Source organism: Procambarus clarkii, chromosome 56 (assembly GCF_040958095.1).
Source record: "Procambarus clarkii isolate CNS0578487 chromosome 56, FALCON_Pclarkii_2.0, whole genome shotgun sequence".
Taxonomy (NCBI): domain Eukaryota; kingdom Metazoa; phylum Arthropoda; class Malacostraca; order Decapoda; family Cambaridae; genus Procambarus; species Procambarus clarkii.
In genome coordinates, this window is record NC_091205.1 from 32,641,427 (window position 1) to 32,666,711 (window position 25,285).

Below are 25,285 nucleotides of genomic sequence, written 5' to 3' on the forward strand. Positions count from 1 at the left end.
CAGGGTCCCTACGTCATGCAGGAGGACCTGACTAAACTATGCTATAGAGTGAGCATGCCAGGTGACAGAAAACATGGGCTGGTTGAGCACCTGAACTGGTTGAAGAGGTTCCAGGGCCCCCCTTGCCTGTTGCCTTATTTCAGTTAGCTACTGGCAATACTGACTCTGTTAAAGATCCAACTAATTTATATTCCAACTATTTTAGCTCTTATGATATTCGATTAGGAGAAGATGTCCCCCTTACAGAAGACTCAACGTGAGGTCATGCAGCAACTGAGGTGAGGGCCTGACAGCTGAGGGGACAGTGCTAGGGATTCATAGTCCTAAGGTTCCGGACTCGATTCCCGGTGGAGGCGGAAACAAATGGGCAGAGTTTCTTTCACCCTGATGCACCTGTACACCTTGCAGTAAATGGGTACCTGGGAGTTAGACAGCTGCTACGGTCTGCTTTCTGGGGGGCGTGTAATAAAAGGGAAGCCTTGTCGATGACCGGGCTGTGGGGACTCTAAGCCCCGAAACCATTTCAACATAACCTCAAGAGAGTAGTTGCCTGATGACTTCTTGACCCTGGTTGGAGAGGTTCCTACTCAGACGTCGGTCATCACCCATGAGTTCAACTGACTGCCTACTCACCAATAAGACTAAAACCTTTGTGGATCAGTCCTGACAAAGCTTGCAATTGTTCAGCCTGAGGTTGACTTTTTACGGGAAGACGGTTTGGTCATTATACCTTTTAGGCTAAATATGGTTCCTGTTACATTTCTACCTCTACAGTAAAAGTTTTTGGCTAATATTCCCACGTGTAGACCGCACGTAAAACTTTGTTTTTTCTGCGGTCTTTCTGTAGACTGCAGAAAACTTTGTTGGCTAATATTCCCTTATATAGACCACGTTTCGATGACGTCGTGGTGTCTACACACACTTAGAAGAAACTCAAGTCTCCAAATTGTTTGATGTGTTACAGACATCTGATTTTACTGTAATGTATTCTAAGTGTTCTATTGAACACTGTACTGTAACGTGTTTTGATTATATGGTGGTTGCAGGTAAAGCTAAGCCATGAGGAGATAAATGGTCAACGGTTGCAAAATACCTTGTCCCAAGTAAATATATACGGGAATAATTTATGAGAATGTGGGGGATCTTTCAGATACTTTGGTAGGAGTGTTACCAGGGTTACACTCCATTATTACAATGGTTCAGAAGGAAAGTTAAATTCAAGGGATCAACTGAGGTGCAAGACTTCTTGGTAACATTGCAGAAATGTGTTATATTCGGGATTGTTATTATTGATGTGTTGATTGATAATGTATTTTCAGAATGTCATTTTGATTGAAGGTATGGTGAACTAATGTTCCAGTTTGTTTTGGTGTATTATAATATTGTGAATTTTCAGGTATTTTGTGCAGTATTTTGTACAGTCTTTGGTATTTATAGTATGTATTGGTTTAAATTAATGATGATGTTCTTGGTAATGTGGAATATGATGATATTACTGATATTTATCATAGTTTTGCTAGTGATGTTGTTCCTGATATGGATAATGCTTGAAATATTGATAATGAGTATAATATTGTTGTTTTTGATGATGATGATAGAGGTGATTTGGAAAATGATCTGGATTCTGAGAATTTGAACCTTGATGATATTAGTGATTATGATATTGCTGATAGTAATTTTGTTGCTACAGTATAGCCATAACACGGGTTATGTTAATTGGTAATTATGATGATGTTGAGTTTCATATTGAAGATGTTGACATTTATAATCATATTGAGGTTTGTGTTGATAATAAAATCTTAGAGGTTCATGATATTTGCGATATTGATGATTGTTACATGGATATTAATGATGTTGACTTTGCTGATGTTCATGATTTTGATGATGGTGATTATGACTAGGATGTCATTGTGGATACTGATGATCTTTGCTGATATTTTGGATTATGTGTGAGGAGTGTGATATTGCACATTGCTATATTTCATGTGCATTTAAAAAAAATATTAGTGTGTAATGATGGAAATAAATTGTGTTTTTTCAGAGATTGTGATGTGTTGGACTATTATACTTTTTGTGAATAAAGTACAGTGCCTATTGATTCTTGTGCATTGGTGTTGACTTTCAGAGCTTGTGATCTGGTGGATTGGAATAATTTTTGTGCATTATGGGTTAGTGCTTATTGAGAGTTGATGTTCACATTTTGGATTAGTGTGGTGACTTCGATGGAGATGATGAGTTATGTATTTCCTTATTTCCTGTATATGTTGTTGAAGAGTTTATATGTATTGTTGTAGTCTTGGTTGTTTATACCAAGATATATTATTTTGGTTTATTATGTTAAATTTGGTATACTTATGTTGGAATTGTTAACTTTTAACTTTATAACTTCCCCCAACAGCAAAAAAAATGCCACTACTCTTCAAGTAGAGTAATTCATTTTTTCCTTCTGGCTTGGAAGGAGTTTTACCACCTGTGTGGTCAATTTAATAAAGAAGCAGAGTGTAACGACCTGTGCGGTGTGTTAATAACGAAGTAGAGTGTAACGAGCTGAGTAGTCTGTTAATAAAGAAGAAGAGTGTAACAACCATAGTGGTCTGTTTAAAAAAGAAGCAAACTGTTACGACTTGAATAGTATATTTAATAAGAGGAACAAGCAGAAATGAGAGAAATGCAAAGCGTGAGGAAGAGCTTTGTCAGTAGAGCAAGTTCCCAGTGGCGACGCTACTGCCGGTCCACGACTATTTAGATAAAAAAAATACCTAGGATGATATGTGTTGGACTGTTGGAGTAATAAGTGGAGTGTTATGATATATCTAGTGAATTTGTGAAGTTATTTATAACTAGGTAGTATGTGGGCAAACTTGACTGAAGAGCAAGTCAGTTCTGTTCGATAAGTTTAGACGGATTTAGCGCTGCCTCTGATTGGTAAGAGGGTTAGAGGGAGGCAGTTGTCTGGTGATGGGTGAAGTGAAACAGCTTCACTCGAATTCTTGTGAATGGAGAGTCTTTCAGTTAAGTTCAGTTCTTTCGTGCTGTGCCCTGTAGTGCTGTTATAATTATTTTAACTATAGAGTGCACTGTTGACTGATATCACATGGGTGTTTGTAATATTCCATGATTCCACTCTAAATGTTTATTGATATTTGTTACGAGTCAGGTGGGTTTTTTGTGAAATAAACTGTTAATTTCTAGGATAAGGTTTCAGTGTCCAGTGCTTGTTACCATCCCGTCATATCTTCTAGACATCTGTAAATTATTTAACAGGTGAATAACTTTTCTGTGGGCTGGGCCTCGGATGTTTCAGGTTGAGAGCTTCATCATTAAGTAAATTATTCTGGGAGAGCCCTCCACCAGTTAGACTCACTATATTTGGTGAGTGCCTTAACACTAACTTAATTCTAATTGTTATTTGAAGTTTATCACCACTGAATATAACAGTGTACCTGACGCAGGCCGTTGGCAGAGAGTAGGACTCCTGATTATTGGTCTTTCCCTAAAAGTAGCGTACAGCAGAAATTATAGATCTCTCCCTCCCACATGAGTTGGATAGTTTTTTATTAATGTGAAGTGAGGACTCTCTGTCCGGCTTAAGAAGGGACATCGTTGATACATTCAGGGGTCCGTCCAGAGGATGAGAGAAAAACCTTTACAATACATTTGGTTGGGGGGGGGGGGAGTCCATCCCAGATAGAGAGGACGTTTATATTGCAATATATATGTATATTATCAATGTATTGTTTCAGGTGACAATTATTCCCCCATTCGTAAAGAAATAAATTGGCTAAAGTATTCGAAAATATTATAAATATATTGTCCTAATTTTTGCAATGGTATGTTTGGGAGACATTTGAAAGTAGTAGTAATAGTATAAATGATGTTTAATTCGATGTAAAATGCGCATATACAACTTATATACACATTTTACATCGCACATGGAACAAAAGTATCGAGATCATTTTACTTGCTTCACAAAATAATGAACTACAAACGCACTCTCATCACCAGAACAGGTGTTATAAATAACATTAAAATTTATTATTATATTTATCTATAGGATAAGAAATGCATTTCATAAATTTATGCAAGAATTGGACAGAATTAAAGTCAATTAACATGAATGCTTTTATTAAACAGAAAATTAAAAGTAAATAAAACAATATAAAGCGAAAACTTAAATTAATTTATGAAAAGCCAAGTAATAAACACAAGAAAAACTAACAAAGAAAACATAAAAATTCTACCACTTCAGAACTAGATTCACTAAGCATCACGAATACCTTTTTTGGGGGGCTGTTTCACGAAGGTTCTTAGGAACTCTGTAAGAATCCCCCAGGTAGGATTTACCAAGGTGTTCTTTACCCAGCTATTTGGGATCTGGTTCACCTGCCTCTCAACAGAGGTCACTACTAATATGTTCGCAGATTCTAATTACTTAATATTTATTCTCACAATATGATGCTGTGATATTATTTATTTACACATTTTATTAAATACCTACATTATAAAAATGTGAAACACCGAGAATTAGTAATTAACGTTCGACAGAAGAATGGTGTCTAGTTTCCCATAGAGTTAGCTATAATAAGCGTTTATGACATACAATGTTCAGTAGTGCTTATTTCGGGGATCAACCTCCCTGCGGCCCAGTCTCTGAACTGGGCGCCTACAAGTGCTCCAGAAATACCTTCGCATGAAGGCGTGTTGCTAGAAAGATCGGTATTAGTAAACAGTTTGTTGTATCACAACTTATAAACCGAGAACCCGATTAGAAAGAAAAGTTACCTTAAGCACTCTCGTTACTGCTTCATGAATCTGGGCTAAGTTGTTGGTAAGTAATGAAGTGGAGATCAGGTGCCAGCTCGGACATGGAGATCAGGGTGGGGGCTGGGGGCTGTGGATCAGGGGCCAGCTGGGGGCTGGGGATCAGATGCCAGATGGAGGCTGTGGTTCAAGGGCCAGCTGGGGGCTGTGGATCAGGTGCCAGCTGGGGGGCTGGGATCAGGTGCCAGCTGGGGGCTGGGATCAGGTGCCAGCTGGGGGCTGGGGATCAAAGGCCAGCTGGGGGCTGAGGATCAGGTGCCAGCTGGGGGCTTGGGATCAGGAGCCACGAGAGGGCTGGTAATCAGGTGCCAGCTGGGAGCTGAGGATCAGGAACACGTGAGGGCTGGGGATCAGGAGTTCCAGATCCTTCTTGGGGGCTGAGGATCAGGAGCCCCAGATCCTTCTTGGGGGCTGGGGATCAGTAGCCCCAGATTCTTCTTGGGGCTGGGAATCAGGAGCCCAGATCCTTCTTGGGGGCTGGGAATCAGGAGTCCAGATCCTTCTTGGGGGCTGGGGATCAGGAGCCCCAGATCCTTCTTGGGGGCTGGGGATCAGGAGCCCCAGATCCTTCTTGGGGGCTGGGGATCAGGAGCTTCAGATCCTTCTTGGGGGCTGGGGATCAGGAGCTTCAGATCCTTCTTGGGGGCTAGCGATCAGAAGCCCCAGATCCTTCTTGGGGACTGGAGATCAGGAGCTTCAGATCCTTCTTGGGGGCTGGGGATCAGGTGCCCCAGATCCTTCTTGGAGGCTGGGGATCTGGAGCTTCAGATCCTTGTTGGGGGCTGGGGATCAGGAGCCCCAGATCCTTCTTAGGGGCTGGGGATCACGAGCTATGTAAATTATTCGGATCGCATAAAATGTCTCAATCTCCTCTCTTTGGAGCGATGCATACTCGAACGATGCATCTCTGTCTACTCGAGAGAGACGAATAGTAGTTTACATTTGGAAAATATCAGAGACTGTTACAGAAATATCTCCTTGCGAGACTAGGGAACAGAACCTAATGTGCAATAGCTTCGTTGTAAAGCATACGAGCATTAGGAATGATGAAATAAAATTTTGTAAACATTAAAACCCCAATAATTTTCATCGGTCTCCCCTACACGTAGATTATAACTAGCCGAGCATCTCGGTGTTCGAATGGGAACTTGGTACACCTTCAAATGAATTCCTGATCAACCGAGTGAGGAATTGATCATCGATCATTTATATCAAAGTGAATTATTCCTTGTCAATTACCTGGTTGACCAGACTCCAGCCAGAAGGCCTGGCCCGAGACCGAGTCGCGAGGACATTTAAAATTGAAACCAAGTTTGGTAAGGAGCTTTATATGATCAAATATCTAAATATGTGCTAAGTTAGGTGCTTTCTTTATGAGTGTGTGCAAGGTTTTGAAGCGATTAGTGCCCAGCAATATAGTGAAAGTGCAACTTACTGAAGAAGGAACAGGTAGGATTATTATTTAATGAAAGAGACTCCAGTGAGAATCTAAGGAAAGCAGATGGGATTCTATGGATGGTCAGATAATATGATTAATAAACAACAAACTGAATGAGACATTTAAAATATATAATTGAAAATGAGGGTTGCTGAAGATAACAGAGACTCAAGGAGGCTGAGGAGGGCATGTAAGTGAGGCTGAGACCTCATATATATTTGACGTTCTTGCTCATAGACTTCGAGCTGAGGTCTGTCTTATACATGACTTCATAGCCTAGCTCCCCGGAGTTCAGCTGTGGTCTGCCTGCAAAAATCTGGCTCCCGGACTCCAGCAGTTCCTAACCTTATATATGTTTGCAAGCTCTGGCTCATGAACCACCTGCTGTGGTTAACCTTACATAAGTCTGCAAGCTCTGGTTCATGAACCACCAGCTGTTGTTAACCTTACATAAGTCTGCATGTTCTGGCTCATGAACCACCAGCTGTGGTTAACCTTACATAAGTCTGCAAGTTCTGGCTCATGAACCACCTACTGTGGTTAACCTTACATAAGTCTGCAAGCTCTGGTTGATGAACCACCAGCTGTGGTTAACCTTACATAAGTCTGCAAGCTCTGGCTCATCAGCAACCAGCTGTGGTTATCCTTACATATGTCTGCAAGCTCTGGTTCATGAACCACTAGCTGTGGTTAACCTTACATATGTCTGCAAGCTCTGGCTCATCAACCACCAGCTGTGGTTAACCTTACATGAGTCTGCAAGCTCTGGCTCATGAACCACCAGCTGTAGGTTAACCTTACATAAGTCTGCAAGCTCTGGCCCATTAGTAACCAGCTGTGGATTAACCTTACATAAGTCTGCAAGCTCTGGTTGATGAACCACCAGCTGTGGTTAACCTTACATAAGTCTGCAAGCTCTGGCTCATCAGCAACCAGCTGTGGTTATCCTTACATATGTCTGCAAGCTCTGGTTCATGAACCACTAGCTGTGGTTAACCTTACATAAGTCTGCAAGTTCTGGCTCATGAACCACCTACTGTGGTTAACCTTACATGAGTCTGCAAGCTCTGGCTCATGAACCACCAGCTGTAGGTTAACCTTACATAAGTCTGCAAGCTCAGGCTCATGAACCACCAGCTGTGGTTAACCATACATATGTCTGCAAGCTCTGGCTTATGAACCACCAGCTGTGGTTAACCTTACTTATGTCTGCAAGCTCTGGTTCATGAACCACCAGCTGTGGTTAACCTTACATAAGTCTGCACGCTCTGGCTCATCAGCAACCAGCTGTGGTTAACCTTAAATATGTCTGCAAGCTCTGGCTCATGAACCACTAGCTGTGGTTAACCTTACATATGTCTGCAAGCTCTGGCTCATCAGCCACCAGCTGTGGTTAACCTTACATAAGTCTGCAAGCTCTGACTCATCAATCAGCAGCTGTGGTTAACCTTACATAGCCTTACGTAGGTCTGCAAGCTCTGGCTCATCAACCACCAGCTGTGCTTAACCTTACATGAGTCTGCAAGTTCTGGCTCATCAACCACCAGCTGTGGTTAACCTTGCATGAGTCTGCAAGCTCTGGCTCATGAGCCACCAGCTGTGGTTAACCTTACATAAGTCTGCAAGCTCTGGCTCATGAACCACCTGCTGTGGTTAACCTTACATATGTCTGCAAGCTCTGGCTCATGAACCACTAGCTGTGGTTAACCTTACATATGTCTGCAAGCTCTGGTTCATGAACCACCAGCTGTGGTTAACCTTACATAAGTCTGCAAGCTCTGGTTCATGAACCACCAGCTGTTGTTAACCTTACATAAGTCTGCATGTTCTGGCTCATGAACCACCAGCTGTGGTTAACCTTACATAAGTCTGCAAGTTCTGGCTCATGAACCACCTACTGTGGTTAACCTTACATAAGTCTGCAAGCTCTGGTTGATGAACTACCAGCTGTGGTTACCTTACATAAGTCTGCAAGCTCTGGCTCATCAGCAACCAGCTGTGGTTATCCTTACATATGTCTGCAAGCTCTGGTTCATGAACCACTAGCTGTGGTTAACCTTACATATGTCTGCAAGCTCTGGCTCATCAACCACCAGCTGTGGTTAACCTTACATGAGTCTGCAAGCTCTGGCTCATGAACCACCAGCTGTAGGTTAACCTTACATAAGTCTGCAAGCTCTGGCCCATTAGTAACCAGCTGTGGATTAACCTTACATAAGTCTGCAAGCTCTGGTTGATGAACCACCAGCTGTGGTTAACCTTACATAAGTCTGCAAGCTCTGGCTCATCAGCAACCAGCTGTGGTTATCCTTACATATGTCTGCAAGCTCTGGTTCATGAACCACTAGCTGTGGTTAACCTTACATAAGTCTGCAAGTTCTGGCTCATGAACCACCTACTGTGGTTAACCTTACATGAGTCTGCAAGCTCTGGCTCATGAACCACCAGCTGTAGGTTAACCTTACATAAGTCTGCAAGCTCAGGCTCATGAACCACCAGCTGTGGTTAACCATACATATGTCTGCAAGCTCTGGCTCATGAACCACCAGCTGTGGTTAACCTTACTTATGTCTGCAAGCTCTGGTTCATGAACCACCAACTGTGGTTAACCTTACATAAGTCTGCACGCTCTGGCTTATCAGCAACCAGCTGTGGTTAACCTTAAATATGTCTGCAAGCTCTGGCTCATGAACCACTAGCTGTGGTTAACCTTACATATGTCTGCAAGCTCTGGCTCATCAGCCACCAGCTGTGGTTAACCTTACATAAGTCTGCAAGCTCTGACTCATCAATCAGCAGCTGTGGTTAACCTTACATAGCCTTACGTAGGTCTGCAAGCTCTGGCTCATCAACCACCAGCTGTGCTTAACCTTACATGAGTCTGCAAGTTCTGGCTCATCAACCACCAGCTGTGGTTAACCTTGCATGAGTCTGCAAGCTCTGGCTCATCAGCCACCAGCTGTGGTTAACCTTACATAAGTCTGCAAGCTCTGGCTCATGAACCACCTGCTGTGGTTAACCTTACATATGTCTGCAAGCTCTGGCTCATGAACCACTAGCTGTGGTTAACCTTACATATGTCTGCAAGCTCTGGTTCATGAACCACTAGCTGTGGCCAATCCAATACATGTCTGGAAGATCTGGCTCCCCAACCTCCAGCTGTGGGTTAACCATTTTCAAGTTTTGAAAGTCTAGCTCTCGGGCCTCCAGATGTGCTTAGCCTTATACAAATGATGAAAGTCTGGCTCCTCGACCTCCAGCGGGGGATAAAAATAGCCTAAGCTACTCTATCCTTTAGAGATGTATTTTTTCTTGTCTCCATTAACATACTTGAACTTGAACTCGGCATCCAGCTGTGTTCAACCATGTACAAGTCTTGAAAGTCTGGCTCCCCGGCCTCCAGCTGTGGTTAATTATACACAAGTCTTGAAAGTCTGGCTCCCCGGCCGCAAGCTACGCTTAGCTACATGCAAGTCTTGAAAGTCTGGCTCCCTGACCTCCAGTTGTGGTTAGCCATATACAAGTCTTGAGAGTTGTTACGGCCCTCTCGGGACGCAACGGGGTTCTCACTCTGATGTTGTTAGAGGAAGATATAAGTATCCGTTCCCAAGCCAGTAGGGGCTATCAAGGGATGAGATCCGTGACGCAAGTAACTTAAAGGGAGTAGGGAAAGAAAGCTAAGAACTTAATATAATATAATCTTCACCATCACCATTTAAATATATAAAATAATAGAGTACACAAGGGGGAGGGGTATTAACACTTTACAAGGGGATCAACACTGTAGTCTTCTGCTGGAGACTATGGATCCTCGAAGCTAGGTGCTGAGTCCGCGGTGCATTCTTCGTGGCCTCAAGACGTGTCCTCTGAGAACGCCGAGTCTACCCTGGCCACAGGTCAGCCACAACACAGGTCCACTGGGGGCACCGTCGTGGAGGCCGTCAACCACACGTCCAGCAGGTCTGCTGGCAGGTACAGAGCCACCAAGGCTGGTACGGCCACTCCACGAACGATATAAGGGGTACGCCCTAGACAGGAGTCTCGTGTGATATCACCAATCACCCTCCTGTCCTCAATACCCCAGTGGATTATCGTCTCCAACCGTCGGTCCCGGGTAAATCCTTCCACTGCCACTCCACTGGCAGGCTTAACACACCACAGTGTTCTTCCGGGGGGACGACGTCACGACAGCTGCAGCAAACTTCACTGTATGGAGACTGGCTGCCTCGGGTAGACTCACTCAACCTTCAACACAGTGGTCCCAGGTCGGCTCTGTAAACAGACACGTCATTAATAACCGGGACACTAATACACCACACTCACAGGCTCAGATACAAACGCCCGACATATCCACTCCATAGATGGCGCTGTCTTCGGAGCACCACCTCACCAGAGGTCAGGAGCGGCGGTGTTGAGCGCTGAACCAGACTGGAAACTGGTCCTCGAGGCCAGTACACGCTGTCCTCACTAGGTGTCGTCGTTCGTTTGGCGGGGGTTTCGGGAGCTGACCCACAGATGGCGTGTTTGTCACTGCTCCAGGCACGGACGCTGGATCCGGGTTCGTAACAAGAGTCTGACTCCTCAGACTCTAGGGAGCCTTCCAGTGGCATCCTAAACAGATGCGCGTGATTCATTTTCTTTGCACATTATGGATATATAATTTAAGCTCCAGTTCCTCTAGTCGTTTATTGTGTGGTAGGTGATGATGTGGGATTGTTGTTGTTGTTGATATTGTAGTTTAAACAATTGTAGTAGTAGTTGTTATAGTAGTATTAGTAGTAGTAGTTGTTGTGGTAGTTGATGTTGTTATTGTTGTGGTAGTTGTTGTTGTTATGGTAGTTGTTTCTGTTGTGGTCGTTGTATTTGATTTTGTTGTTGTTGTTGTCGTGGTTGTTGTTGTTGTCGTGGTTGTTGTTGTTGTTGTTGGTACCATGGTAGTTGTTACCGTTTTCGTCGTGGTAGTTGAATTGTTGTTGTTGTCGTAGTAGTAGTTGTTGTTGTTGTTGTTGATGTTGTTGTGGTAGTTGATGTTGTTGTTGTTGTTGTCGTGGTAGTTGATGTTGTTGTTGTCGTGGTAGTTGATGTTGTTGTTGTCGTGGTAGTTGATGTTGTTGTTGTCGTGGTAGTTGTTATTGTAGTTGTAATGGTATTTGTTGTTGTTGTCATGGTAGTTGTTGTTGTTGTTGTCATTGTAGTGGATTTTGTTGTGGTCGTGGTAGGTGTTGTTGTTGTTGTTGTTGTCGTGGTAGTTTATGTTGTGGTTGTAGAAGTGGTGGTTGATGTTGTTGATGTAGTAGTTGTAGAGGTGGTAGTTGATATTGTTGTTGTTGTCGTGGTTGTTGATTATGGTGTTGTTGTTGTCGTAGTAGTTGATGTTTTGGTTGTGGAGGTAGTTGATGATGTTGTTATTGTTGTGGAGGTGGTGGTTATTGTTGATGTCTACATAAAGTGTTCCATATGTTCCATATCAGCTTCCATATGTACTTTATACACATACATACATACATATATATATATATATATATATATATATATATATATGTATATATATATATATATATATATATATATATATATATATATATATATATATGATGTACCTGATGTTAGACATCTGCTGGAGCTGAAGGAGGCATTTGAGCAGAGTTCCGTGCTGCGTTTCACTTACGAGACGGAAAAGGATGGGAAGCTGCCTTTTCTAGATGTAACAGTCATGGAAAAGGGCGGAGGTTTCCACACTGCAGTCTACACAAAGGAAACAAACATAGGAATGTGCCTAAATGCCAACAGCGACTGCCCTGACAGGTACAAGAGGAGTGTTGTTAACGCATACGTCGACCGTGCTCTCAGCCACAGCTCAGAATGGAAGCAAGTCGACGAAGAACTCTGTAGGGTAAGGCAGGTTCTAGTCAATAACGGCTTCTCCAATGGTTTCATCGAAGACATCATAAGAAGGAAAGTGAAAAGCCATGCAACCTCCGAAGAGACAACTAACACAACACCTATACCCCCTATTAGACTATTTTACAGGAACTTCTTTTCCACAGCTCATAAAACAGAGGAAAGGGTCCTGAAAGATATTGTTAATAGAAACGTTATCCCTACAGACAAAAATCAGAGGATACAACTGACGATTTACTATAAAACCAGAAAAACGGCCAGCCTACTCATGAGAAACTCTCCAGACACGAAACAGAACGCTTTAAAAGAGACTAACGTCGTCTATGCCTTCAAATGCCCACTTGGGGACTGTAAGCTCCAAAAAACCCAGTATATAGGCAAGACAACAACATCTCTTTCTAGGCGTTTAACGATGCATAAACAACAGGGCTCCATTAAGGAACATATAATCTCTTCCCATAACCAAACCATCGCCAGAGAAATCCTAGTAAACAACACAGAAATCATCGATAGATACAGCGATAGCAGGCGGCTCGACGTTTGCGAGGCACTACACATCAAGAAGTCAATACCAGCAATCAACAGCCAATTATTGCACAACTATATTCTACCCACCTCAAGACTCCGCTCCAATATAGAAGCATCAAGAAATATGGACCAATAGGCTTTCTACAAACACTTCTATTCAATATCCATTGTTTCGTGTTCTGTCTTGTGTTGATACTTTTAATACCCTATTAATATCCTCTAATGCCACATCATCCTTCCCACCTTACTCAAATGTAATGCCACATCACCCTTCCCACCTCACTCAAATGTAGATATAAAACCAGGGAAACGCAAGTTCTAATCAGTTGTGTATTTGTGAAGTCTTTGAAAATGTAATAAGTTTTACGAAACGCGCCCGTGTCGCGTCAGACTAGAAATAAAAATGAATTTTGGAGAAGTGATTTTTGATTTACCTCCAATAGTGAAGCATAATGTACGAAAGATTGAGAAAATTCGTGTTAGAATTATTAATCTTACTTTTTCGGTCATATTTAATAAAAAAAAAATATATATATATATATATATATATATATATATATATATATATATATATATATATATATATATATATATATATATATGTATATATATATATATATATATATATATATATATATATATATATATATATATATATATATATATATATGCGGTCGTGATGTCCGCATCACGTACATATATATATATATATATATGTATCCGCATGCATACATATATATATATATATATATATACATACATATATAATTATATATATATATATATATATATATATATATATATATATATATATATATATATATATATAAACATACATACACACATACACCCACATGCATTCACTTACATTTGTCTCTTTTACACTGACAGGGGTGAGGTAGCGGTTAGAGAAACTAGTGTGCAATTAAGCACTTAATCACTGAAGGTGATTAAGGTGCTTTTACAAGCTTAGGTTATTGTCGAGTTACGAGTTACGTATATAACACGAGTTACCTCAGGTTATATAGTTACATCACATACCAGCAGCAGGCAACATTCAGCATATCTTAGCCCAGGGAGAAGAAAGTAGTTGAGGCGGGGGTAGTTGTTGGTGTGGTAGTTGATGGTGTGGTAGTTGATGGTGTGGTAGTTGATGGTGTGGTAGTTGATGGTGTGGTAGTTGATGGTGTGGTAGTTGATGGTGTGGTAGTTGATGGTGTGGTAGTTGATGGTGTGGTAGTTGATGGTGTGGTAGTTGATGGTGTGGTAGTTGAAGTTGAAGTTGTGGTTGTTGAAGTGGTAGTTGATGTTGTGGTTGTTGAAGTGGTAGTTGTGGAGGTGGTAGTTGATGTTGTAGTTGTAGAGGTGGTAGTTGTGGAGGTGGTAGTTGATGTTGTAGTTGTAGAGGTGGAAGTTGATGTTGTGGTTGTGGAGGTGGTGGTTGCTGTTGTTGTTATAGAGGTTGTTGTTGATGTAATAGTTGTTGAAGTGGTAGTTGATGTTGATGTTGTGGATGTGGAGGTAGTAGTTGATGTTGTGGTTGTGGAAGTGGTGGTTGATGTTGTTGATGTTGAGGTTGAAGTTGATGTTGTAGTTGATGTAGTACTTGTGGAGGTGGTAGTTGATGTTGTAGTTGTTGAGGTAGCAGTTGATGCTGTGGTTGTTGAAGTGGAAGTTGAAGTTCTAGTTGATGTTGTAGTGGTGGTAGACGATGTTGTGGTTGTGGAAGTTGTAGTTGAAGTTGTGGATGTTGAAGTGGTAGTTGATGTTGTAGTTCTGGAGGTAGTAGTTGATGCTGTTGTTGTGGAGGTGGTGGTTGATGTTGTGCCCGTTGTGGAGGTTGATGTTGTTCCAGTTGCTATGGTTGTTAATGGGCTCGTTGTGGTGGTTGATGTTGTTCCAATTTCATTGGTTGATATCGCTGTCCCGGAATTTGTAGTCTGACCTGATGGATTTGTGGTCTGTCCTGATGGATTTGTGGTCTGACCTGATGGGTTTGTGGTCTGACCTGATGGATTTGTAGTCTGACCTGATGGATTTGTGGTCTGACCTGATGGATTTGTGGTCTGACCTGATGAGTTTGTGGTCTGACCTGATGGGTTTGTGGTCTGACCTGATGGATTTGTTGTCTGGTCTGATGGATTTGTGGTCTGACCTGATGGATTTGTAGTCTGACCTGATGGGTTTGTTGTCTGACCTGATGGGTTTGTTGTCTGGCCTGATGGATTTGTGGTCTGACCTGATGGGTTTGTGGTCTGACCTGATGGATTTGTAGTCTGACCTGATGGATTTGTGGTCTGACCTGATGGATTTGTGGTCTGACCTGATGGGTTTGTGGTCTGACCTGATGGGTATGTGGTCTGACCTGATGGATTTGTTGTCTGGCCTGATGGATTTGTAGTCCGACCTGATGGGTTTGTAGTCTGACCTGATGGATTTGTGGTCTGACCTGATGGATTTGTGGTCTGACCTGATGGATTTGTTGTCTGACCTGATGGATTTGTGGTCTGACTTGATGGGTTTGTTGTCTGACCTGATGGATTTGTAGTCTGACCTGATGGATTTGTGGTCTGACCTGATGGATTTGTAGTCCGACCTGATGGGTTTGTAGTCTGACCTGATGGATTTGTAGTCTGACCTGATGGATTTCTTGTCTGACCTGATGGATTTGTAGTCTGACCTGATGGATTTGTTGTCTGACCTGATGGATTTGTTGTCTGACTTGACGGATTTGTAGTCTGACCTGATGGATTTGTTGTCTGATCTGAATGATATGTTGTCTGACGTGACGGATTTGTTGTCTGATCTGAATGATGTGTTGTCTGACTTGATGGATTTGTTGTCTGATCTGAATGATATGTTGTCTGACCTGATGGATTTGTAGTCTGACCTGATGGATTAGTTGTCTGACCAGATGGGTTTGTTTGACCGGTCTGATGTGTTGTCGACTGTTCAACATTATCTGGAAAAATGCAATAATTAAACATTCGTTAGGTTAATCCTTGACCTAACCCCCTTTCCTGATATTCCCTAAGATATATATATATATATATATATATATATATATATATATATATATATATATATATATATATATATATATATATATATATATATATATATATATATATATATATATATATAACCTACCGTACCCTAACCTATCTTAATGTAACCTTAACTAACATAACTAAGTCAATAATTTATGTTCTTAACATAATATAATAATAATAATTCAAATAAACCAATTGGAAACAATATTTTGATTATATATATATATATATATATATATATATATATATATATATATATATATATATATATATATATATATATATATATATATATATATATATATATATATATATATATATTAGTATATTTTGGTAGCAGTCTTTCTTGTAGACATATATTATTAAATATGAACGAAAAAGTAAGATTAATAATTCTAACACGAATTTTCTCGATCTTTCGTACATTTCTTTTTACTGTTGGTGGTAATTCAAAAATCAAATCTCCAAAATTCATTTTTATTTCTAGTCTGATGCGACACTTGAGCGCGTTTCGTAAAACTTATTACATTTTCAAAGACTTTAGTTTACACATACACAACTGAATAGAACTTACACATCTCCGATTTGTTTATATCTACATTTGAGTGAGGTGGATGGGGTGAGGTGGCATTAATAGGGTATTAATTTCATCAACACAAGACAGAACACGAAACAATGGGTATTGAATGGAAGTGATTGTAGAAAGCCTATTGGTCCATATTTCTTGATGCTTCTATATTGGAGCGGAGTCTTGAGGTGGGTAAAATATAGTTGTGCATTAATTGGCTGTTGATTGCTGGTGTTGACTTTTTAATGTGTAGTGCCTCGCAAACGTCAAGCCGCCTGCTATCACTGTATCTATCGATGATTTCTGTGTTGTTTACTAGGATTTCTCTGGCGATGGTTTGGTTGTGGGAAGAGATTATATGTTCCTTAATGGAGCTCTGTTGCTTATGCATCGTTAAACGCCTAGAAAGAGATGTTGTTGTCTTGCCTATATACTGTTTTTTTTGGAGCTTACAGTCCCCAAGAGGGCGTTTTGAAGGCATAGACGACGTTGGTCTCTTTTAAAGCGTTCTGCTTTGTGTGCCATCACCAGAAAAATCTTAGCAAACAACACAGAAATCATCGATAGATACAGCGATAGCAGGTGGCTTGACGTCTTTATATATATATATATATATATATATATATATATATATATATATATATATATATATATATATATATATATATATATATATATATATATATATATATATGTCGTACCTAGTAGCCAGAACGCACTTCTCAGCCTACTATGCAAGGCCCGATTTGCCTAATAAGCCAAGTTTTCCTGAATTAATATATTTTCTCTAATTTTTTTCTTATGAAATGATAAAGATACCCATTTCATTATGTATGAGGTTAATTTTTTTTTATTGGAGTTAAAATTAACGTAGATATATGACCAAACCTAACCAACCCTACCTAACCTAACCTAACTTATCTTTATAGGTTAGGTTAGGTTAGGTAGCCGAGAAAATTAGGTTAGGTTAGGTTAGGTAGGTTAGGTCGTCGAAAAAACATTAATTCATGAAAACTTGGCTTATTAGGCAAATCGGGCCTTGCATAGTAGGCAGAGAAGTGCGTTCTGGCTACTAGGTACGACATATATATATATATATATATATATATATATATATATATATATATATATATATATATATATATATATATATATATATATATATATATATATATATATATATATATATATATATATATATATATATATGTGTGTAGATATATATATATAGATATATATATCTGCTCGTTAGTCAAGTTAGTGTATGATTGTCAGGTCGTTTTAAGTAAATACTTAACCTGATATTTTTCTTTAGTTAGGCATGTCTGTAAATAGTTATTTGCAATTTGTCCATTATTAAACAGTGTTTTCAGTGCGCCACACAGTTCTTGGGTGTGTAACATTAGAATACAATTAAACTTGTGTTTGTTGGATACTTACTTTGACAGCAGATACAATCGTCTCCGGAGCAATGGTAGTAGGTGAGAGGTACACGACAGTCCGTCTTATGTGTACAGATGCCGGGACAGGCAGCGGTGTGAGGACAGGTCGGATGGTGTCTGGTGCAGCACCTGCAGCCCCGGCCACCACAGCCTCCAGACACCTCACGCTCCTCTCCCTTACACGCAGACTTGCACACTCCCAGGCTCTCCTCACACCGCTCAGACCGTCTACACTCTGTTCAATCGTCAAAACCTTTCAGGATATCGAAATTCACAACAAAATGATCGAAAAATTTACTTTCATTTTATGCAACTATCATTGTGAAAATTATTAATTTTTATTAATTAGAATTGATCCTATAAACTAGCAATTTTTGAAGCAGAGTACAAGAGAGGTAAGCCTAATGCAGAATAAGCTAATACATGTATCGTGTGCATGATTAGGTGTCCCAGCTACCCAGATGCAAATACCCAGTAAACTATAAGAACATAAGGACATCTGAATAAATAACTGTAGAAGGCCTCTTGGCCCATAGGAGACAGCTCCTATTTGTACCGACCCAATCCCAATCATATGCATGTCAAACTCAGGCTTGGAACAATCAACAATCACTTCCACCACATAAGAACATATGACCAGATCCACAAGGGTCATGCTGAGGGTTCGAAGATACTTCCTAGAGGATCCCAGATGCGCCTTAATCGACTGTATTCGCGATTAATCGACATGGCAAAAGAATTGCAACCGGGAGTGCAACTGCTCCCACACGGATCCTGCAGTCTCTCCGAGACACAAACCAGGGTTTTACACAATTCCCCAAGGCAAGGTTGGAACCCGCATCACGCTCCTTGTGGATATGTTAATTTGATGCATCACGCTATTGTGATTTCTGTGTGTTATAAGAATATAAAAATAATGGTAACTACAGACAGCATATTGGCCCATACGAGGTAGCTCCTATTTAAAACCGACAAATCCCACACATATACGTGTCCAACCCACGTGTGATACAATCAAGGGACTCCATTTCCACCACGTTACGTGGTAATTGGTTCCACAAGTCTACAACCCTGTTACCGAACCAGTATTTACCCAGTTCTTTCCTATATCTAAACTTATCCAATTTATACCCATTGTTTCGTGTTCTGTCTTGTGTTGATACTTTTAATCAGCCCTTAATATCCCCTTTGTTATATCCATTCATCCACTTGTACACCTCTATCATGTCACCAGTAACTCTTCGCCTTTCCAGCGAATGTAATTTAAGCTTTGCCAATCTTTCTTCATGTGATAGGTTTCTAATATGCGGAATTAAGTTTGTCATCCTACGGTTGACGGGTTCTAGTGAATTTATATCCATTCTATAGTACGATGACTAAAACTGAACTGCATAATCTAAATGGGGCCTAACAAGAGCAAGATATAGCTGAAGAACAACACCAGGTGTCTTATTAGTAATGCTTCGATTAATACATCCAAGTGTCCAATTTGCCTTATTACGAACATTTGTGCATTGAATTTTTTATTTTAAATTCTTAATAGATTTTTTTACTTTAAATTATTAATAGATTTTTTGGTTTTTAAATTCTAAATAGACCTAAAGGTAATTAGCTGATCGTTTGATGCAAATACTCTATCACCTATCTTGAAAATATGTGCAACATTAGCAACCTTCCACGACTCTAGCACTCTGCCTGACTCTAATGATTTATTATATATATGGTAGACAATGGCTAGCAAAGCTCCTCTTTGCATTCCTTAAGCATCCTGGCAAACACTTCGTCAGGCCCTGGGGATTTGTTTGGCTTGAGGTTCACTATTTGTTTAATAACATCCTCCCTGGTAACTACTAAACTAGTCAACCTGTCCTCTTCCCCACCTACATAGACTTGTTTGGCTCAAGGTATAATGTTCAGTTCTTCTTTAGTAAATACCGAGATAAAATATTTATTTAAAATACTGCACATCTCTCTGTCATTATCTGTTATCTAACCTGTCTCAGTTTTTAATGGACCTATCCTTTCTCTAATCTTTGTTCGATATAACTGAAAAACAAAACTTTAGGATTTGTCTTTGCTTGCCCTGCGAAGTGAACTTCATAGTTTCCTTTTGCCCTCCTTATCTCTTTTTTAACATTTCTAACAAGTTGGACGAATTCTTGTTCCAATCTGACTTCCTCATTCTTAATTCTTTTGTACCAAGCTCTCTTTCTACCTATAAGGTTCTTTAGGTCCTTTGTTATCCATTTTGGGTCATTATTATTCTATCTATTCAATTTGTATGGTAAACTACGTTCCTATGCTATGCTTAGAATATTTTTAAAATAAGCTAAATTTTGAATCCACATCGAAATCCCTTTTTACATCACCCATCGCTGGGTTTACGTCTCGCTCCAAGAACAACCCACACCCTTATGCCCAGGACGTTCCAATTATTTCACCCAAAACATTTCTTAGATAATTGAACTCTGCTTTTCGAAAATCTTGTACTTGCGCAGAAATCTGCGCAAGTACAGAATTATGTAAGAATTAACATACACATTAACTGAACTTCTTTTGAACTACCAAGCTAACTACACATTGCTAACATTCACCTGCTTTTGAACAGCATTGCAAACATTCAGCTTCTTTGGAACTACTAGGCTAATTATACACTTAACCTTCTTTGGAACTACCAAGCCAGCTACACAGTATTAACATCTTTGGAACTATCTAGGTAGCTACACATTATTAACATACACCTTCTTTGAAACTACCATGCTAGCTACACATTAGTAACATCTTTGGAACTACCAAGCAAGCTCCTCATTATTAACATCTTTGGATGTTAATAATGTGCAGCTTATAATAATAAAAAATAGTATTATATAACATTACATTATATATATTGTATAATATATATTGTATTATATATATTGTATTATATATTACATAATAATAAAAAACTACCAAGCTAGCTACACTTGTTATTATCTTTCGAACTACCAAGCAAGCTACACATTATTAACATCTTTGGAGCTATCATGCTAGCCACACATTATTAACATCATTGAAACTACCAAACTAACTACACATTATTAACATCTTTCGAACTTATTAACATCTTTAAAACTAGCTACGTATTATTAAGATCTTCGAAACTACCAAAGAAAGGTAAACATTATTAACATTTTTGGAAGTACCAAGTAAGCTACATATTTTGTACATCTTTGGAACTACCAAGCAAGTAAATTATTAACATCTTTGGAGATATCATGCTAGCTACACATTAATAATAGTGTGTAGCTTGCTTGGTAGTTCCAAAGATGTAGAAAATATGTAGCTTGCTTGGTACTTCCGAAGATGTTAATAATGTTTACTTTTCTCTGGTAGATTCGAAGATCTTAATAATACGTAGCTAGTTCTAAAGATGTTAATAAGTTCCAAAGATGTTAATAATGTGTAGTTAGTTTGGTAGTTTCTAAGATGTTAACCTTCAACTATACAACTACTATGATGATCAACCCACACATCAGGAAAGTGAAGCAACGACGACGTTTCGGTGATGATCGATGAAGATTAAGCTACCCAAGAGGTGGCACGGGCATGAATACCCCGTATGTGGTAGATTTATTTGGAGTGAATGTGATCTTTAGTAGTGAAAGGATATACTACGTGCTATGCTCCCATTTTGATAATCAGTCCTTACTATGTGGCAGCAATCGCGTGGGAGGACACTGCTTGACAGTGCTTATAAAGGTGTCCAACTGCTAGATACTTGAAAGAAGAGAGGAAGGAACAGGTAAATATAAGGTGAGAGTGAGGTTAGGAGCAGGTAGGAGAAAGGTAAGAATAAGATAAATGTAAGAAGAAGGTATGACAAGAATAATGTAAGAATATGATGAATGTATGAATATGATGGATGTATATGATCAATGACAAATTTGATGAGTGTAAGAAAAAAGGTAAGAATTGGAGGGAAGGTAAAAATAATATAAGGAGTAGGAATGGCCAACATGGGCAAAGCTACGTCAGATCGCGATTGTTAAGATGGTTAGAGCATAAAAGTATGTACTGTGATTCAAATAGTTCTTTAGAATGAACTACCGAACGATGTGTAGTTCACCATCTTAGGATCTACACATCGATAACATACATATACTGACTTATAAATTACCAACTAGCCCAGATACACATCGTTGCTATATGATCAACTATTGCCAAGTTCATATTCCAATGTTTTAATTATTATTATTAATGGCGTTTCTTGCGGCTTGGTAATAAACACTAGATATTGTATTTATTGTAAAATACGAATAATATTTAATAATAATATGTTTATAATTGTGGCACATGACAACTAATATACGATGAGCCAGTCAACACGTACTGTTATGGTGGGCGGCACAACACCGACATTTGCTACCACTGCAGCCCTTCTTAATCTCTCGTTCTTCTCGGCCACACTTAGACTTGCAGGTTCCCTTCTGTTTCTTGCACTTTTTCTTGGTTTTGCACTCTGCAAGAATATATTTCAGTTACTGCAAACATTTGTCGTCCTATGAAGTCAACTTAAATTGCACTGACTTACAAGAGATTAGTGCACATCTCATGTACTCGTACTCAAGAAAAATCAACAGCATTTGCCAAAAAGTATGTTTAGGATGACAACGAATATGGTGTCATATTATAAATACAGTATTGCAATGATGCTTTAAAAGTTCTGTACATATCTATTGTACGACAGTAGTCATGTAGCAGTCGAGTAATATCTGCTTCAACATCAACAAGGCTTTACTAGTGATTATTCATTTGCTAAAGACTGATAGAACTGTAGTTCCATCCGTTCTTATTTTTCTAATTAACTTACATCGTAGACACAAAGAGTTTCATATTTTATCTTAACAAATTGTTAATACAAGCAGACAAGAATGTTTCCGCATATTTTTAATAAAGTCGCATTATAATAAATATTTAATTTGCTTTAAACTTTAACTTAAAAATAATAAAAAAAATATTGGCAAGCGAGCATTAATTAAGAGTTTAGTGTACAAATACAGAGACTTGCTGCACATAAGAACTAATTTGGCTACACAACCTGATCAACTGACTTCGCCGACAACATCATCAGTTTCATGCAACACTGAGCCTAATTAAAGGACATAACAAACACAAATTCTACATGCACATATTACCCTTGCAATATTATAACATATATTGAATGCGCTATAAAAATATTGTTTGACAGACTGTATGTTGAAAGTTTTTGTATAATTATACATAAAACAAATAAAATACTGTAAAAAGTGTAATGATATATAAAAAAATATCATATAATGTAAATCACTGGTGATGTGTTAAAAGAATAGAATGATGCAAACTGCCATCAGATGATAAATTAAGTCAATTTGAGCTCATCAGTTTGGCCTATCACATTAACTTAACATTTATACTCCACACAAAGAGTTGAAAAACACCAACTAATATGAAGTATTATCCATACTATAATGTTAAGGATGAAGAAAGCATGCGCAGTACACTCACTGGCCTTGTGCGGGGCGCAGCATCTGCAGCTGGAGGAGCCCTCACAACCCTTCTTGACCTCACGTTCCCCTGCTGAGCACCGTTCATCACATCTGCCACCGTGTTTCTTGCACCTTCTCGTGATTTTACACCCTGTTAAAGCTTATTATTAATATAAATATATATATATATATATATATATATATATATATATATATATATATATATATATGCAACAATGATCACAAAAACACTTATCCAAGTATGCAGAATAACCACATATGAAAAATAGAAACTGCTTAACGCGTTTTCGGCTGATTCGCCTTCATCAGAGCAAAGTAGAATGAAGATAAGATTGCTGATCAGACCTTCATATCCGCCTGGGTGATCTGCCCAGGCGGATATAAAGGTCTGATCAGCAATCTTATCTTCATTCTACTTTGCTCTGATGAAGGCGAATTAGCCGAAAACGCGTTAAGCAGTTTCTATTTTTCATATGTGGTTATTCTGCATATATATATGCATATATGCATATATATATATATATATATATATATATATATATATATATATATATATATATATATATATATATATATATATGTATATATATATATATATATATATATATATATATATATGTATATGTATATATACATATTTATATATATATATATGCATATATATATATATATATATATATATATATATATATATATATATATATATATATATATATATATATATATATATATATATATATATATATAAATAGGATAACTATTTGGGATGAGGCGGGGGAGGGGAAGGAATGGTGCCCAACCACTTAGACGGTCGGGGACTGAAACCTCCATAAAGTGAGATCGTCGTTCTATCGTCCAGTCTAAGTGGTTGGGTAGTACCAAGCAGAGAAAAACCAACTTGTATTGGTTAAATAGTCTCTGGCCAGTCTGCTTTCCTTTAAAACGGGATAATATTATATATCTGGATGAACGAGGATGCAGGGCTGTGACACAAACATATGTCCATCTTGGTTCACACCCACATCCCCGTATGGTTAACTTGTGTATCTAAGTATCTCTATGTTAAGCCTTTAAGTCTCTTTCCGTTAAACGCCTAAGTATTTCTCCAATGAGCCTTTATGTCTCTTGGAATCCCTTATAGTTTGGATGCATTATATATGCCTTAAAATTATGACATCAAACTTTGTGTTTATCAATACAAAATAGAACTCGAAATAATGGATAAAATTGGATAAGTTTAGAGTGTTGATTTCTGGAACAAATTATTGGGATAGATGGATTGTTTCAAGTATAAGTTATACAAACATATCATAAGTTTGGATTGATATAATTAGCTGCCTCGTGTAGGACCATGGGCCTTCTGCAGTTTCATTTCTTTTTATCATGTTAGTTTATGAAACACTACTGATCTTGACCATAAATATGTTGGACAAAGAAATTTGTCAAAAACACAAAAAATAATCAAGTTAAATATTTTTTTTCGTTTTAGATCTAATTTTAACCTATTGACGAGCAGCTATTGATCCTATTAATCACTTGTCATTACAGTGATATTAAATAATTTTTTTTAAATATTACATTTCAAGACTTAAGGTCACGCCTTTTACTTTCGAATCTACACAAAGAGCTTCTAGTAGGAGAAGATACCAACGCTGGTTCTTTAAAAGTGTTTAGAAGGACAGGTATTCCCTTCCGTGAAGGGAACATAAAATTTCTTTAACACAGGTGAGGCCAATCAAGTTTATAGTATTAAATCAACAGCCTATGTCGGCTCATTTAAATTTTTTACTGCACTTGAATGGAGAATAAATCCTATCATATATAAAAATTTTAATAAACTTGTGTCGAAGCTGAGGCTTAAGCTTCAAGATAGCATTTTTAATACGTTGCACGTCATTGAATTACAGAATGATCACGAAATACAAAGCTCTCTTGGGAATTGATAGTTAGCCCCCATAACATGGGTGTGCCACGAACCGGAGGGCACTTGCAAACTAAGTATCCGAATG

The 25,285-nt window shown here is 38.8% G+C and overlaps 1 protein-coding gene across 1 annotated transcript; it reads left to right on the plus strand.

Annotated features, from left to right (window-relative positions):
- Window positions 1-231: 231 nt before the first annotated feature.
- On the plus strand, window positions 232-14,632 carry LOC138353249 (magnetosome-associated protein MamJ-like). Its single transcript, XM_069306138.1, has 3 exons — window positions 232-278; window positions 1,691-1,887; window positions 13,899-14,632. The coding sequence occupies exons 1-3, from the start codon at window positions 232-234 to the stop codon at window positions 14,630-14,632; spliced, it is 978 nt and encodes a 325-aa protein (XP_069162239.1).
- The last annotated feature ends 10,653 nt before the right edge of the window (window positions 14,633-25,285 follow it).

Coding starts and splice junctions, on each gene's coding strand:
- LOC138353249 (XM_069306138.1), top strand. CDS start 232: ATGTCCCCCTTACAGAAGACTCAACGTGAGGTCATGCAGCAACTGAG. Junction 279..1,690: donor GAGGTCATGCAGCAACTGAG/GTGAGGGCCTGA, acceptor TTGTTGCTACAG/TATAGCCATAACACGGGTTA. Junction 1,888..13,898: donor TGTTCATGATTTTGATGATG/GTGATTATGACT, acceptor ATGGTGTGGTAG/TTGATGGTGTGGTAGTTGAT.